This window comes from Hemicordylus capensis, chromosome 5, assembly GCF_027244095.1.
Source record: "Hemicordylus capensis ecotype Gifberg chromosome 5, rHemCap1.1.pri, whole genome shotgun sequence".
Taxonomy (NCBI): domain Eukaryota; kingdom Metazoa; phylum Chordata; class Lepidosauria; order Squamata; family Cordylidae; genus Hemicordylus; species Hemicordylus capensis.
Genome location: NC_069661.1, coordinates 117,457,503 through 117,474,721, shown reverse-complemented (window position 1 = coordinate 117,474,721; position 17,219 = coordinate 117,457,503). Strand labels below are relative to the sequence as shown.

The following is a 17,219-nucleotide window of genomic DNA, read 5'->3' as shown; positions in this document are numbered from 1 at the left end:
GCAAAGAGAAAGAGCAGCCGCCTCCCAGGCTCATCAAGCACACCTGGTCAAGGTGGGGAAAGGAGCCTGCCTGCAGACTTTGGATGGGCAGGGCAGTCTAGAGGAAGATAAAATGGAGCCTCAAGAGCAGAAGGGGGCCAGCTCTCTAATGCAGGGATTCTCAACGTTGGGTCCTTAGATGTTAGTGGACTTCAACTCCCATAATCCCCAGCCCAAGTGGCCTTTGGTTGGGGATTGTGGGAGTTGAAGTCCAATAACGTCTGTGGACCCTGCTCTAGAGCATCAGAGGCATGCTGCCAATTGGAGCAGAAGGAATCTTAAGCAGAGGGAGCAGCTGAAAAGGCATCGACCTGGAGGTTCATGGAAGGCAGAGGAGCCTGCCTGAGAAGAATGGAAGTAATGAGAAGAGGACTTCCTTGGGGAAACAGAGAGTGTTCATTGTGATATAACGGGCTCTGCAAAATGCCTGAATCAAGAAGAACGGGGTCAGCACTGTATTCTGGGTTGAAGAACCTCCTCCAAAGGACGGCACCAGAAAAGAGACAAGGACAAGGGAGAAGGAAGAAGTAATTCTCCCTCAATCAACCTAGTAATTGTTGAAGTACTTTTGTTGTCTGAGCTCTTTTTTGGTTGGGTCTCTATGCAAACTCAACCACCTGTTAGTCTTTATGATGTGGAGCTTCCCCTTGGAGAGATGAATAAATTGCACCTCCCAAGAGAGGTATGTTGGGGGGTGTCACTCCTTCAAAGACTCTTGCTATTGGTGTCTTGATTAGGCCAGGAAGCAGAGTTCTTTCCCACCCATTTCTCCCAGTTAGGAAGAGATGTAAGAGGTGTTTGTCCCATCCCCTTGAGTCAGCTGCGATGGGGTGGTAGTGAATAGGGATGTGCACGGAACTGTTTGGTACTCTATTCTAGGAGTGCTGAACCGGTTCCATGGACTGGCGTTCAAGCTGGTTTGAAGGTGGGGGGTGGATAACTTAAGGGTGGGGGAGGATGCTCTTACCCCTCCCACCACATTTTCCCTGCCAGGACTATGTATTCAAATGATCCAGCGGGGCAGCAGTTTACCTCCCTGCCGCCCCATTGCTTCCTTGGAATGGAAGTTCCCTGTGCGTGTGTGCATGTTGTATGTGTGATGTGCACATGCGCACTGGGAACGTCCAGTCTGAGGAAGCAACGGGGCAGCAGAGAGGTACGCTGCTGCCCCACGGGACCATTTGTGTACATAGTGCTGGCAGGGGAAACACAGCAGGAGGGGCAAGGGCACCCTCTCTCCCCTTAAGTTATCCACCCCACCTTTGGACCAGCAGGCACCAGTTCCGTGCACATCCTTAATGAAGCTTTTGACTAAAGCATAAGCTCTGCTTCTTTAATATTCCTCCTAATTAGGCCTCCAAGGCCCAGTTTCTTTCTTTTTTTTTACCTATCTGACTCAGAAACTGGATAAGAATGACTGCAGCCATCTGACTCATGTTCCTGATCATGAGGAGACATTCAGCTACTGAGTTCTTGATTTAGGTTGGTTCATCATAGCCAGCAGTTCTATGGCAACACAGCTTAAGAGTACACTGGAAGAGGGCGGATCATAAGGCAATGCAAAACAGCAGAACCCTGAAAACAAGGCATTGGTGCTGGTGATTACAATATTCATATGGACCCTTCAAAGTGGCTAACAAGTCAATTGAAGAAAGCCAAACCAATAAAAATGCATAGTGGAGAGCATCCACAGAAACTCTGCCACTGTAACGTTCTGCAATGTTGCACTTCTGCTAATAGAAGAACCTTTTTCAGAGATCTGTTATGTGCTTGAGCAAGAGGTACTACAAGGTCTTGTGTGACAATTAGCTAGTGTATGATCTTGTGCTACTGCATCCTCTTCCACAGCTGCAAGAACTAGTCTGGAACAGAGGATACTTGATAAGGCTGTTTATACAGCATAGAGCCAGCAGACTGTAGTGTTTAGAGTGTTGGACTAGGACCCGAGTTCGAATCCCCATTCAACCATGAAACTCACTGGGTGACTCTGGGCCAGTCATACAGCTCTCAGCCTAAACTATCTCACAGGGCTGTTGTGAGGATAAAAATAAGCATGAGCTCCTTGGAGGAAGAGCGGGATATAGATGTAAACTATATATATATATATACATACATATATATATATATATATATATATATATATATATATATATATGTATGAATGAATACAATGCATATTTATATACTGCTTTTCAACAAAAAGTTTCTGAAGTGGTTTACATAGATATAAATAGATAAATAAAGATGGCTCCCTGTCCTCAAAGGGCTCACAATCTAAAAAAGAAAAATAAGATAGACACCAGCAACAGCCACTGGAAGGATGCTGTGCTGGGGATGGATAGGGTCAGTTGCTCTCTCCCTGTTAAATAAAGAGAATCACCCCTTTTAAAAGGTGCCTCTTTGCTCAATCTTCTGATTCGTTACTGAATTAGAACAGTAATTGCATCTGATGCAAAACAAAATCCTCCAATAACATAAAATAAAATGGTTAATAAAAGCCAGATTTTCACCTATTCTCATGTCAGAAAAAAATCAAATGCTTACCAGGGGAAATAACTAAAGCTATGGCCAACTGGGTGACTACTTTAAAATGACTACTTAAAAGTGCCCACAAAGGGTCTGATTCCTGGCCTCCTGCTTGTAGGACTTCTTTCTACTTGTAGACCCAGTTCTGGCCAGCACAAGGAGGGTGGGGAAGCAAACCACAAAGAGGCATTTGAATGCTTTTTCCTTTTGAAGTTAGTCTAAAAGGCTGGCAATGGCTTTTAATCTCTTCTCTGTGTAGGTGTGAAGCCTATTAATGTTAATGTACCCCCTGGGTGCTGCTGCTTCTTCTGAGTTCCAATAACAAACAGAAGTTGCTCAGAATAACTTAAAAGCAAAATGTAAGGGATTAACACTTCACATTTCTCTCCTTAAAAAGAGACCATCCCCCCCACCCACGCTTCCTGCAAATCAAACATTTATGAAGAAATTTAAATTAAGCATCTGAACTCCAGTTGTGTTCACTAGGTTAGAAAACTATCCGGGGAGGAACTGATTCTAAACATGGTGAATGTCAACAGTCAATTCAAATTCAATGGGAATTGAAGTCCTATTCAGAAATGTATGTTGTACAAGTGTACAGATGTCTGTCCATTTGTATATGTTGTTGTGTGAATGAATGTACATTTTAAAGGAGAACCTGGATACAGGCCCCTTAAATGCACAGTATGACGCTGGTGCCACCAATATTTCTATACTGCTCTTCATCAAAAGTCCCCAAAGTGGTTTACATAGATATAAATAGATAAAATGGCTCCCTGTCCCCAAATGGCTCACAATCTAAAAAAGAAACCTCAGACAGACACCCGCAATGGCCACTGGAGGGATGCTGTGCTGGGGATGGATAGAGCCAGTTGCTCGCCTCCTGCTCAATAAAAAGAATCACCACGTTTAAAAGGTGCCTCTTTGCTCAGTTAGCAGGGGATAGTAAAGGCAGGAAATGTACATGGTGTACCTGTGCTCAGCATAATGTGTAACTGTGTACAAGTCTGTACCTTATATACTGGTAAACTTGTAACAAGAATAGGTCTAAAGTGACTGAGCAAATATAACTTGGGGCCAAACTTTCCATAGGTTGGTCCTATGTATGTGTGCACGCTTTTCAGTTAAGTAGCAGCCACAAGGCTAGGGGATCAGGATTGAGGAGGGATCGTAGCATGCAAAGTGGGAGAAATAAAGCTTTTTCTACTGGGCAAAGAGGCACCTTTTACCATGGTGATTCTCTTTATTGAGCAGGGGGAGAGTAACTGGCCCTGTCCACCCCCAGCACAGTACTTCCAGTGACTGTTGCTGGTATGTGTCCTATGTTTCTTTTTAGAATGTGAGCCCTTTGGGGACAGGGAGCCATCTTATTTGTTTGTTATCTCTCTTTGTAAACTGCCCTGAGCCATTTTTGGAAGGGCGGTATAGAAATCGAAATAATAATAATAATAATAATAAATAAATAAATAAATAAATAAATAAATAAACAATACTGTGGATCTGACAAAAATTACCAGATCCTCAGGCAGACTGTTCAGTTGTCAAGCAACTTTTATAGGGAGCCATTAAAACAAAACAAAACAACAACACACAAGTCTTTTGGAGCAAATTAAAAAAAAAAAATTTTTCACAACCCATTAGGACAACAGCAGATGGGAACCATGTGGAAATACACATCTCTACAAGTTGCAGTTTGAAATCATTAAATACAAATGCAGCAATGCAAGAGCTCACAACTATTTACACACTGCTCACAAGAGCTAAATCTTAAAATTTATTGTCAAATTTGTATTTTACTGCAGAATTCAGCTATCAATACAAATGTTAGCCTTTGGGCAGAAACGTTTTTGGAGGTACAAAAAGCAGCTTGAATTACTAAATGGTAAGGGTTTTTTTTAATAGCATTTAACACAATGTGATGGATTCATGTTTTGAATTCACACACAAAATGTGTTTTAAAAGTGCCTTTTCATCTTAGCACCATTATCTTCCAGGCACATTCATACTTTTTTTACTGAAGAAAAACAAATGAGTCCATCAAGGAAGGTTATGGAATACAGTATTCAAAATTTCTTGAACCTGCTTTATGACCTGGTAAACACATCAGTCTAACCAACCAAGGTCTCATTTTGTGGGACAAGCATACCTGTCACACCCTGAACACACAAACTGAACACTTCTACTTCCTAACAACTAACTAGAATCTTTATTGTTGGGAGTAACATGATGCCACCTGACAATAAGAAGTGCTCAAGTATATGCAACAGTCAATCTCTGAAGGCAAAATTCTATTTTCTTATCAGATATGAGTGATCTTTCTCTCCTGGTATTTAAATCTCTCACATACAAAAGCCTTATGTGCATTAAATATGCCTTGAAGACATTACTTAGACAGGAGACCAATGGAGAACAGATGTGAGGGCATGGGGATGTTTCTGCATTTCTTCAAACCTCTCAGCTTAAACTTGGAACTCTGGAAGGGTTTAGTTCAAGCCTGTACACTTGCACCCTGATAGTCATGCATAGTGGCTTTCTAGTGGCTTGACAAGGCCCCTATTCATGAAATCCCAGGCCGGCAAGAGCAGGAGATTTTTCTTGTTTCTGGAGGGCTGCCATACACTGAAGGCTGGAAGCTGCCTTAATCTTGGTAAACCACATGCTGTGCAGGCTTGCTCTAGCATGGGTGACCAGGTGCAAAGGAAGGCAGGGCTCCTGGGTCTTTAAGGAAGCATTTCAGCAAGTTTCACCCAAATGTTTTCACCACTAGTTCTTCAATATGAATAGTGGCTGTTCTTGCAGCAAAAAGCACACACTTTTGCACTGCAAATGATAAATATGCACTCTTGCAGCGACAGAGTCCAACAAGAAGAAAGCTCTCTGGGTGCAGTATAAAGGTGGGCCATAGAAGGATGCAGAAACAAATGTATTCATTGATAAGGGATACCAAAAGTGTGTTTAGCCACCAAGATTTCTTACCAAGCAGACCAACCACCATCACATTAGATCAATACATGATTTATAAATTACAATAACAGTTTTGTGTCAGGATGCGAAGAAAACCCCCAAAACATACTCCTACCCACATGAAAGAGCTCCTGCTGCAAAGACAAGGATTATGTTCTCTCCTCCCAACTGGAAGGAGCCCCTGACAGAGTCAGATGGGGCCATACTCTGCAGCCATACCTAAATCTAGACTTGATGAACAGCAAGATGGAGCCTGAAGTGTAGCAAAATAAAGATGCAGCTCTGTTGAGCAGGCTAAGGTATGCTAGATGTCTAGCAGTTACAAGCCTAACCGGTCCAGAGACTTCATGCGGCTTGCCAGTTGCAGTGACCATATGTTACACAGCTGCTCATGAAGTGGCCTCTGAAAGCTGAGCACACACAAAGTAATCTGGCAAAGCTTCAGCAAGTTAAGGGTGGTCTTGGAAGCACAATATGCCCTTAATGATAATGCTTTGATTATAATATTCCTGTCCACTCCACATAACCTACTCTTGGTATCAGGCCAAAATGTGCCTTGTGTGTTCAAGGGAGTTATTTTTAGCTTAAAATTGTGCCCAAGTTAGAATTGCATTAGTGACAGCACATTACTTAATCTCCAAGGCAGAAACCAAAGGCTGCTCCATTTCAGTGGTCTCAGCTGGGGATCACACTCTGCACTTCATGCAGCTTTCCCTATATGCACGGTGTGGCCCCCTAGCTGCAAATATTCGTGTCTGTGATAGAACAGAGAATTCTTGCTTGTGCTATTTATTCCCACTTGTAATAACTTGACTGGTGCTCTGCCCTTGGGCAATGGTGCCAAGAAACTATGGCTGCCCCTAGAAAATGACAGCGAGAATACAAACTCTGGTTCTCTAGAGGCAAATACACATATGCTAGGCAGCTAGGCAGGCCTTAACCATATCATTCCACTTAGAAGTTTGCAAGCCCTGGATTCTTTTAAAAAAATTATTTTATTGCCATATGATATGGCAGTGAGATGGGTTTCAAGATTACAGAGAGGAGAAAAACAAGACTGAGGATAAGATGTCAACCAGATCTGGAATGTTGCAGATATATAGAACGACACTAGGGCTGCCAAATTACAACTCTAAGATAAACTCTGTCCCTTTAAAACTATCAATTAAGTGGGAGATGCCGCTCTTTCACCTGTTCCTTCTCAATCTTTTTAATCTCCAAACTGCATCCTGCCAACCTTAATCATCATCTCAGGAACTGTGTTTGAGAAGCAAAAGACTTCTCAAAGTTTTCGGTGCTGTACTCTCCTGTACAAGCTTCCTGTACTGAGGAATGCTGTTCAGACTGTGGTGAGGGGAGATTTGAAAGCTTTGAAGGTCCAGCTCGAGACACATTCAAAGTGTCTTATATATAAACTGTTATATATAAATCAATGGATGTGATAAGATTCAGAAGTAGTGTCTTTAATACACTTGTTGAATCCTCTAAATAAGTAAGGGTACAGCAGTCTGAAGAATGGGAATAAGGATATTCTATCCATCCATCTATCTATCTATCTATCATATTTCTATATGATAGAAGGTGTAAATTAGAACATGAAGTCAGAAACAATTGGCCTGTTCTAAATGGGACTGAACATGTGCAATTGCCTTCTGCTGAAATCAGACCATCCAGCTCAGGACTGTCCACATTAACAGGCAGTAGCTTTCCAGGTTTCAGACAGGAGTCTTTTCCAGCCCTACCTGGAGATGCCAGGGAGTGAACATGGGGCCTTCTGAGTGCAAAGCACACTCTCTACCACTAAGTGATGGCCTCTCCTGGATCCTTCAAGGTTGCATGTTCCCTGAAGGGCCAAGCAGTGCCCCAGCCATAGCCCCTGCATCGGACACCAGACATGGGGGCTGTGGTTTAGCTCGCAAGCAAGGCCATGTGGCCCCTTTTGCAAGAAAAGTCAGTCAGCACTGCGTTCGCAGCTTGGCCAGGAGCGGCTCTCCCTGCCTTCTCCTGGCCACACTGAGAATGCAGCTCTGGTCAATTTTGCTCACAAACAGGGCTGTGCGGCCCTCTTTGTGGGCTAAAACCAGCCCCGACATCAGGGGGTGTGGCTAGCCTCCACCCCCTGCATCTGATGTCAGATGCTTCTGTCTGATGCAGGAGGCGGGGCTGGGGGCTGCGGTGGCCGGCTGAACCCAGGATGCCACTGGCCTCCCTACGCCACCGGGACAAGTATACAGTATGGGGGTGTTTCTGGATCTGGTGCTGTCCCTGGATGCTCAGGTGACAGCTGTAGCTAAGGATGTCTTTTTGCAGTTTTGCCTAGTTGATCAATTGGGGCCGTACCTGGAGAAGGTGGATCTAGTCACAGTGACCTATTCACTAGTTACATCCAGGTTGGACTACCACATTATTCTCTAAGTGAAGCTCTTTAAGATGACTTGACTCTGGACCCAGGAAGACACACCACCCACCCACCCCGCAAACTGGGGCATGAGGCAGGAAATTCAGGGAATGAGAGTGGGTGAGAACAACCTCAGATCCAGATCCCAGGTGACCCCATAACAAGCTAGACAGGAAAACCCAAGCCAGCACCCCCACCTGAGAACCCACTCCTGCCTTCATCTGATATGGAGGAGTCCCCTAATGACCTACCAATCTTTGCAGAGGCCCCCCAGTATCACCAGAGCTAGCACTTGAGAAATTGGGCAAGGCCCCTTTAAGAAACAGAGCAGAATTCTTTAAGAAACAAAATTCCAGCTCAGGCAGTACCCTGCTCAGTGCTTGGTTCTGTAACATAGAAGGGAACGTTGTTCCAGCAATGTTTTGCAGCAGACAGACAGGTTTTTATAGTCTTTCCAAGGGACTTTGCCCAGGCTGAGCAAATTGGTCCCATGCCTTCTCTAGGAAAGGCTCAATTTCTTAACAGAGGTCCTGACTCTGGTCTTTGCAGCTGTCTGAAGTCTGCTGCACTCCTGGACTCCTATTTTGGCAGCGATCTTGGAACAGGATATAAAGCTAGTCTGGTAACTACAATTTGTACAAAATGTAGCTGCTCATATGATGGAAGGAGCATATCGCATCTATCCTACATCCATTCCAATGGCTGCCAGTTAATTCCTAGGCCTGATTTAAAGCACTGTGGTTAACTTCTAAAGTCCTACAAAGCATAAGACCAAGCTATTGTAGGGACTGGCTTCGCTCATATGAATCTGTCAGCAGGGTCCTATGATCAGCTTTGGAGGCCCACTTCTCTGGTCTGTCTGTACCCAGCAGAGTGGTGGCGAGCACCAGGAACAGGGTCTTCCCAGTGGTGGCACTTCAACTGTGGAACAGCCTCCTTGAGGGCGATCTGGCAGGCTCTCTCCCTCTTCATCTTCAGATGAACACTGAAAACCATTTTTTGTTCCAGACAGCATTCTAAACTCTATTTCTGCTTTATTGTTAGTAAAGCCTAATTTTGATATGTACGCCACTTTGGTAACTTATGTTAAGAATGGGATATATAAAACTGAAATTAAAAAAATAAATGCAGTACCCTGTAAAGCACACTCCTTACCTCCTGTTGCCTCTCATAGGTTTTTCTTGCATGAGATTTAAGAAATTCTGTGTATTTGGGGATGTCCTGGTTTTGTCTGATGAAATCCTCTAGCCTTAACACCTACATTATCAAGAGAGAGAGAGAAATAGTTTTTTGTTTGTTTTGTAAAAAGCTACAGATAATTGGAAATATTACACTGATGCCCCTTGTTTCCCAGTTACAGGCCAGTTCACTCATCATCCTGAACAAGACAGCCCTGCAGCAGGGTGCTTTAAATAGTGAAAAGGATATATACCAGGCTCAAAACCAATGCACACAGCCCTTCCCCCTACATACAAGTCTCCCCTGTACTGAGTCAAGCCTAGTTCAGTATTGTCTCTATCAGGGTGCACAACTCTAATGCCTTGGTGGGCTGGAATCAACCATGACTTGGTGGGGGGGCAGCTTTCAGTGCCTTATTACAATTAATTATTAAAAATATGAATGAAAACACCTATTAGCTACTTATGGAACTTTTCTCTCCATCAATGGACCCACAATTGTAACCAAGGATAGTAGTCAGAAAATAGGCCCTGCCCTTGCTCAGTCTGTGGAGCACCTGGAGTAGTGGTTAGAGGACTGGGGAGACCCAGTTCCAGATGAGGACCGGGGAGACCCAAATTCAAATTTCCATTCAGCCATGAAACTCACTGGGTGACTCTGGGACAGTCAAGTATCTCTCAGCCTAACCTGCTGCACAGGGTTGTTATGAGGATATAACATGTATACCACTCTGGACTCCTTGGAGGAGGGCATAAATACCAAATTTTTTAAAAGTCCTCTTCTCTCCCTAAATTGCTGTTGCTTTCAGGCTGCAGTCCTAGGCATGCTTACTTGGGACAAGCGTGGAATGTATTTCTGAGTGAACATGTAAGGCAGTTTCTGGAGAGGACAGAGGATGGCCCCCCTCAGAGGAGAGGGAACTGACTGAAAGAGTGCCCCTCTGCCTTTCTGTCTGTGCCTGGTCACCGTTCCAACTCCCTCCCTCCATTGTTGCTGCTGCTCAAAGAGAGCAACTAGTTCACTCACTCAGTGGCCCATCACTACCACATGCATCTCTTCCATTCAGAAATTCCACAGAAGAGTCCTTTGTGGGTTGCTTGAATGGAGAATATGAAGTCAAGCAAATACGTTGTTGGGCAGGGCAGGAGCAGCGGCAGTGAGCTGCAGAACAGAGGGATGGGTGAGGGAATCAAGGATGCAGCAGCAGGTGGGCAGAGCACAAAGAGGTCAGAGAGTCCGCAGAAGGCTGGAGTCAGGAAGAATGAGATAATCTCATCAGGTTTAGCCCCGTTGTACTGAACTCATTGATGGTAGCCTGGGAAATAATGATGAGTTCAGATCAATTTAAGCACTTGTTCTACAACCTTCATGGGAAATAAACTATAACTAAGTTGCATCTCTGATCATTTTAACAGCAAGAAATAAAACCTTTTACCCATAGCACTTTAAAATATAATCAGGAGACAACATCTTGGAGATAGGAGAGATCTTTTTCTGAGTCATAATATTTTATTTGACTAATTTACACTGATAATAAAAAGGATAATGATGATGATATTTCAAATGCATATAGCACTTCAAAATGCTACAAAACACTTCACAAAAATTATCTCCATTTTCCTAATCCTACTCTATAAGGTAGGTCAGCATTATTATCCCATATTGCAGATGTGTGGACTGAGGCTGAAAGATAGTTGTTTGCTGAATGACTCAGTCTTGAGATGAAGTAGGTCCACTGGATTCCATAGGTCTTAGTTTTAAGGATGGCATCTGAAGCTATGTAGAGAGTTCATGGTCAAGGCAAGATTTGAACCAGGACTTGTGTGGGTCGTAGCTCTGTCTCTTAGCCATTACACACACCACATACTAGGGCAGGTGTGTCAAAATGGTACATGGCCATAATGGCATACTTCTTTTCCACTCATTACTCAACAGTTTCCATTGGCTTTGAACCAGGATATCTGAACATGAGCATATATGTCCCACCGTAACTACAGATTAATATTTATTTTAGTTGTTTGCATAGCACTTTCAAACTACGTGGTGCTTTACAGAATGACACAAGTTTTTTAAAGAGTCTCTGCTCCGAAGAACTTACAATTTAAATCTTGACAGTGGATGGAGAGAACAAAGGATGAAGGAAGAAGAGCAGGAAAGGGCATAATAGGAATTGGGTAGGACTAGAAGAGGCCTGGGGTAACAAGGGAGGAATGTGAACAAATGTTGTTATATACGTGTGGGATTTTAAACTCACAGCATATATTCCTAACTACTATGTGATACCGGCTCTCAACTAAGACGTGTGTGTAGTGACAGCAGCACAGGCATGGGAAGAGTGTTAGAAACATTCTCGGACAACACTTGCCTGCTTTGGCTAGGAAAGACAGAGGAAAGGAAGGAAGACTCCTCCCTTCTCTCTAATTGATGCTTGGCATGGAACTACACTTTACAAAGAAAGATGCTGGGCTCCCAACACCAAGCAAATGAGGGTACAGGGGTATTTATAGGGGAAATCAGCAAATGGAAGGAAGTGTTTAATCCTTCCCATCCTCACAGATTCTGCCCTGTAAATGCCCACCAGCCAAAATCCAAAACCTGAAAATATGCCTGGCTAGCCACCTAGTGGTGCAGCAGGGAATTAACTTGCATAGGGAGCCAGAGGTTGCCAGTTCAATTCCCCGCTGGTATGTTCCCCAGACTATGGGGAACACCTATATTGGTCAGCAGCGATATAGGAAGATGCTGAAAGGCTTCATCTCATACTGCGTGGGAGATGGCAATGGTAAACCCCTCCTGTATTCTACCAAAGAAAACCACAGGGCTGTGTGGTCACCAGGAGTCGACACCGACTTGACGGCACAACTTTAGATGAAAAATGGTCTGAGGAAGACATTTGCAGGGGAGAATAGGGAGATGTTGCGGGGTGGGGTTAAGAAGCACTCCTGCCACTTCCCTTTTGCAAGTGCCCCTCTTTAATGCCCCCTTGCATTATGTTGACAAATGCAAGTTTAAAAACATGCATTTGTCACCGGAATGCAGAATTCCTCCCTTAGGCAGGCAGCCAGTGCATTCTATATACATGGAGCTTCTTTAAGGAGAGTGTGTGAAATGATCCACATATTATTTTCATTCTATACTCCTGTGAAATGCCCTTGAAGGATAAATTGCACTGAAGCTTATGAATCACAAGAATCTTTCAGGTGGGAAGAAAAATTAAAATCCCTTTTATTATCAAGGACAGATTTATGCTTCACATACCTCTAGAGAACAGTCTTGAAGCTTCCCATTTACCGCTTCTTTCTCCTTCTGAAGCTGCTTTATCTCATTCTCATGTTTCTTTTTTAATTCCTCTAGCTGTGTCTGAACCTCCTAAAATTGAAAAATTAAGCAATTGTCACTTAGGAATATTATGCAGCAAAACTATGCCCCAGAGGCATGAATATAAATTTTCTCCAACATGTAAAACAAACAATACTGAACACTGAATTCGACAGAATGAATAAAACCTGGCCCTCACTTCTCAAATCTGGTTTGTGGGAGAAAGTTACCTTTCCACAGTTTGAACATAAAATTGTCTCGGCTGTATAAGATCTACCCCACCACCTACAGGGGAAAGCAGTGTTGGATCTGTTTTAGGAGTGGTTGCATTCTTTTTGCATTTTAAAATTTTATTGGTTTTTACAATATCTTAACAGTCCAATTACATTTAATTAAGTAAATATTGACTTCCCACTTACCAGTCTGCACGCTTCATATTAGCTATACAAATCTACCATTGCTATAATAATTCAAAACACATATACTCCACACTGCAAACTCGATTTTACCCAACCTGCCCAACCTGCTGTTGTTACTAAATTTCAAACCCTGATGAAAGATCCATATTGGAAAAATAGTTCTTTAAGTAAAGTAAGAATGGCTCCCAATTTTCCTTGAAACATTCCAAGTGCAGTGGTTGCATTCTTAGGAATTTCTTAACCAAAGGCTCTTGAAAATAAAGCAAATGCCCTTTTTCACATTTGACAACATTTCCTACTGTTGTATTTAGACAGACCAAAAAGAAAAAAGGATTTTTCCAGGTGAACTATAAAAAAACCTGAAAATAATAAACTCACACTAGAATACATTTGTCTGGATCATTAGATGCAAATGTTATCCCAAATACTGGCTAATGCTACAACAAACATAATTGCACTAGTGGAAGAATGCATAGCTGCATAAAGTCGGGTTGATGGTCAAAATTGTGCTCCTATGCAAAAGTTCCCTGTAAAACACATGAAGCATGTCACAGGTTGTGTACCTTGTGGTACAAGTACAAACATGCTTGCCCCTCGTCTGGAACACAAGCTCCAGATTTAGTTCTTGTTAGCACAATAGCCTTGCACTAACACAATGTCCTCAGTGAGTGTAGTGTTAGCTAGAATACTGGCATTTATGTTTGCCATGGATGCCAGCACAGGAGGTAGATCAATGGAGCCATGGCTAGGTGGCACATTCCAGGGGTGTAGCAAGGTTGGAGGGGGCCCAGAGACAAGATTTTAAAATGGGCCCCTCCTGATATACACACACAAACACACTTCACAATATATTGTGCACACATACTCACATCCCCATTATGAATACGGTGAATATCTAGTTCACATTGAATCTAGTTTTTTTTACTCTCTGCTCCTACCGTTCTCCAAGAGACTCAACATAATTCATAGGGGGTGCAACATGGGCGGGTGGGGAGTCATGTGATGTATCTCTGGGGGGCCCCTCGAGGCTGTGGGGCCCCAAAACGACTGCCTCCCCTTGCCTAATGGTAGTTACGCCCCTGGCACATTCCCAGTAGTAGATACAACATCTGAAGAGGGCCTCCAAATCCAACATTATTTCTACACAAACAGTACAGTTAGGGTTACTGGCCTGCAGCTTGGGGAAGGAGACTTTTAAAAGGCCAGATCTACAACCAATGTGAAAGTGCACCGTTTGCAGAGCTTAATATTCTAGAAAAAGAAATGCCCACCACCCTGTGATCTGGAAGCCTTCCCCTCTAACCTCTGATCTGTGAGGTCTTTTGTAGTTGCTTCACTGGTGAGAATGCACTTTGGAGCTGCTCAGGGACACTTTCACCTATTCTTATTTCCAGGGGCCCAAGGGAAAGGGGGCCCAAGCTTGCCCCTCTCCCTGGTGCCCCTCAGAGTGAGGGAGATAATGAAGAAAATAGGGAGGGGTGGAGCTGGGGGGGCTGGGTTCTTTGAACTCATTCACTCAATTATAACCACACCCCCACTGGCGAAGTGGGACTGCTGGGCCTGTGTGCTGCTGCTGCCGCCACCGTGGCGGCCCCAATGACCCCGCCCCTGTGTCTGACATCAGACGCATGCCATGCTCCCGCACCTGACGTCAGATGCAGGGGCGTGGTCTGACTCCTGAATGGAGTCTTGAGGCTCCATTCGGGATGGGAGTATAGTTTAACTGCGGCCCCTTTGGCAGTTAAACTAAGGCTGGCGCTGCTTTTGCAGCGCAGCCCAAGAGCGGCTCTTCCCTGCAGGGAAGAGTCGCTCCTGGCTGCGCACTGCAAAAGCAGCGCCAGCCTTTTAACTCCTGAAGGGGCCGCGCGGCCCCTTCAGGAGCTAGTTAGGCTGGCGCTGCGTTTGCAGCGTGCAGCCAGGAGCAACTCTTCCCTGCCTTTGCAGGGAAGAGCTGCTCCTGGCTGGCGCTGAGAACGCAGCACCAGCCTTAGTTTAGCTCCCGAAGGGGCCGCGCGGCCCCAGCTCGGGAGCTAGACTAGCATCCCCCCCGTCTGATGTCAGACGCAGGGGGCGTGTTGGGGCAGTGAGACGCGGCCCCTTATTGGTCAGCGGCCCAGGTTCTTTGAACCCATTGGCCCAATGGCGGCTCCGCCCCTGCACACCCCTGTTCCAGGGTTGAGCTCTGCAGGGCTGAACCTTGGCACACATTTAGCACTGATATTGCACCTCCCACTGGCAAATGGCAGCTAAGGAGAAAGGAGGCGGACTATGGAGAATTAGGGTGAAACTTCACATTAGAAGACGTGTGTGATTAATATGCTTACATGTGTGTGTGTTCGTGTAAATAGCAAGCCCTGGAGGCCTGGATCTGAATCAGGGAACTGGTATGAGAGGGATTTAAACTCTTTGCCTCCACCATGGGGGAAGCCACCAAACTTTACCTCATGGTAAGGCTCCTTCTAATTCAAATGTCAAACGGTGTATTGCAAGAACTGCATGATTCCTATGCTTGGATTCTTTAGTGTAAATAGCAGATGCAGAGGGCCTCAATCTGAACGATAATGTGTGTTTGGGGCGGGGGGGGGAGAGAGCTCAAATTCTTTGTCCCTCCAAAGCTCTGATCTGGACCACTCTTCCCCTATGATTATTTCCCCTGGGGGAAAAGAAGTACACAAGATTTGGATCAGAATTGTGGTGGGACAAAGGTTTCTTGCCCCCTCCCCACACATGGTGGCCCAGATCCAAACTGGGCCTCTCTGCAGCTATTTACACAAAAGAAACAAAGCACAGAAGTGCCAATAGCACATTTCTTGTAATGTAAAGTTTGACCTTTATCCACTGGAATCAGAGAGAGCCTTACTAAGAGATTAGTTCTGGCGGCTGTCTCAAGCAATGAATGATGAATGCCACTAAGGGTGGCAGAGTGGGACATAGACTGATCTGACTCACAATCCACACGGATGCTCCCCCGCATGAACCCCACTGAAATGAACAGGAGGTGTGCAAACGTACAGTAGTGGCACATATGGGATGCTCAATATCTGCCCCGCCAGTCAAATTTGCTGGGCATACTGCTTATGTGTATAATTATCAAAGCTAGCAGTAACATGCTGATACATAAGTCACACATTTAAATTTCTGAGCCCCGAGTTGAACACAGAGTCCAGTGGGACCCTGCCAGAGTTGTGTGCTCATTTACGGTGGAAAGAGTTGATTGTTCATCTTGTAGCAATTGCTTCAGGATATCTATATTTAGAGTTTACTAGCATGCTCACTCCTAACTTGCAGACTGAATTGTATTCAGTCTAATCTTGAAAGTCTGTGAACGGGGGCGGGGGGAGTACATGCCAATTACAAGGCTTCATCTCCAGTGGCAGCCTTTAAATTTTAAAGCGGAATGACTTAAGATGATTCAGAACCACCAGGCAAGGATCTAAATACTGAGCAGAAACAGTAAAAAAAAAGAAAAAGAAAAAAGAAGCCGCAGCAGAGGCATAACATCTACAGAGGGAATAACTGATAGTGGAAAATTTTAGTTTCAATCTGCCTACAAAAAGCTGCAGTGAGTGACAGTTCAAAGTGTGAAAGATTTTTTTTTAAAAAGCATTGAGACCCAAAAGGCAATGGCCCTATGGAGCTGAACAAAGCAAAATTAGCTTTCATTATTTCTGGTTAACACCAGAATGCTTACATGGGTAACATTCAATGAAAACCTTGTCTTCATAGACCTTGTTGTCTACGTGTTGCTAGGTTACGGTCCTGAAATCCATTGCTCCAGAGCAGTCTCACTGCAAGTCAACAGGAACTCTCCTCAGGATGTTTGCTGGAGAAAGAACTAGCCTAGCCTCGCAGTGCCTCCTCTCTCATTACGACACTGTAAACCTTATTCATTATTAGCAAAATGGATGTGAAGATACAGAGGACCCACTGAAATGTGTCCTTAAAGATGGGCTGCAGCTGAGTGAATGAGCAAGTGTCAGCTCAGCTCCCTTCCCCACTTTGACCCATGCTTCTTTCCGTAACCCTGCTCTTTGGGACCCTCACCCTTGCTTCCCCATATCCTACACTCTCACTCTGTTGTGCTCAGTTGAGCCCTCACACAGTAGCTGTGTTTGTTGTTCACTCCACGGTGCCTACATTGCTTCTTTCCCGCTTGCTTCTAGGCCAGTTACCTCTTCTTTTGCTGAGGGCAAGCAACTATTCTCCTATTTAATTGTTTTTATTTTGATGTAAACCACCCTGAGCCATTTTTGGAAGGGCGGTATATAAATATAAATAAATAAAATATTTAGCTCCCAGAAAGAAGGGGCATTTGGGGGGTACTCTGCTACAGGTGAGAGGTTGCAGGTTCCCCAACCACAGTTTGTTACTAGCTC

At 44.3% G+C, this 17,219-nt stretch overlaps 1 protein-coding gene across 3 annotated transcripts in view; it reads right to left on the bottom strand.

Moving 5' to 3' along the window:
- FAM184B (family with sequence similarity 184 member B) overlaps positions 1–17,219 on the bottom strand; it is a 79,486-nt gene that overhangs the window by 21,797 nt on the left and 40,470 nt on the right. For all 3 annotated transcript variants that reach the window (XM_053254935.1, XM_053254936.1, XM_053254937.1), the window contains exons 6-7: positions 12,365–12,475; positions 9,083–9,184 (exon numbers count right to left, since the gene is read on the bottom strand). In XM_053254935.1, the coding sequence (XP_053110910.1) occupies positions 9,083–9,184; positions 12,365–12,475 (213 nt within the window). The remainder of the gene's footprint in view (positions 1–9,082; positions 9,185–12,364; positions 12,476–17,219) is intronic.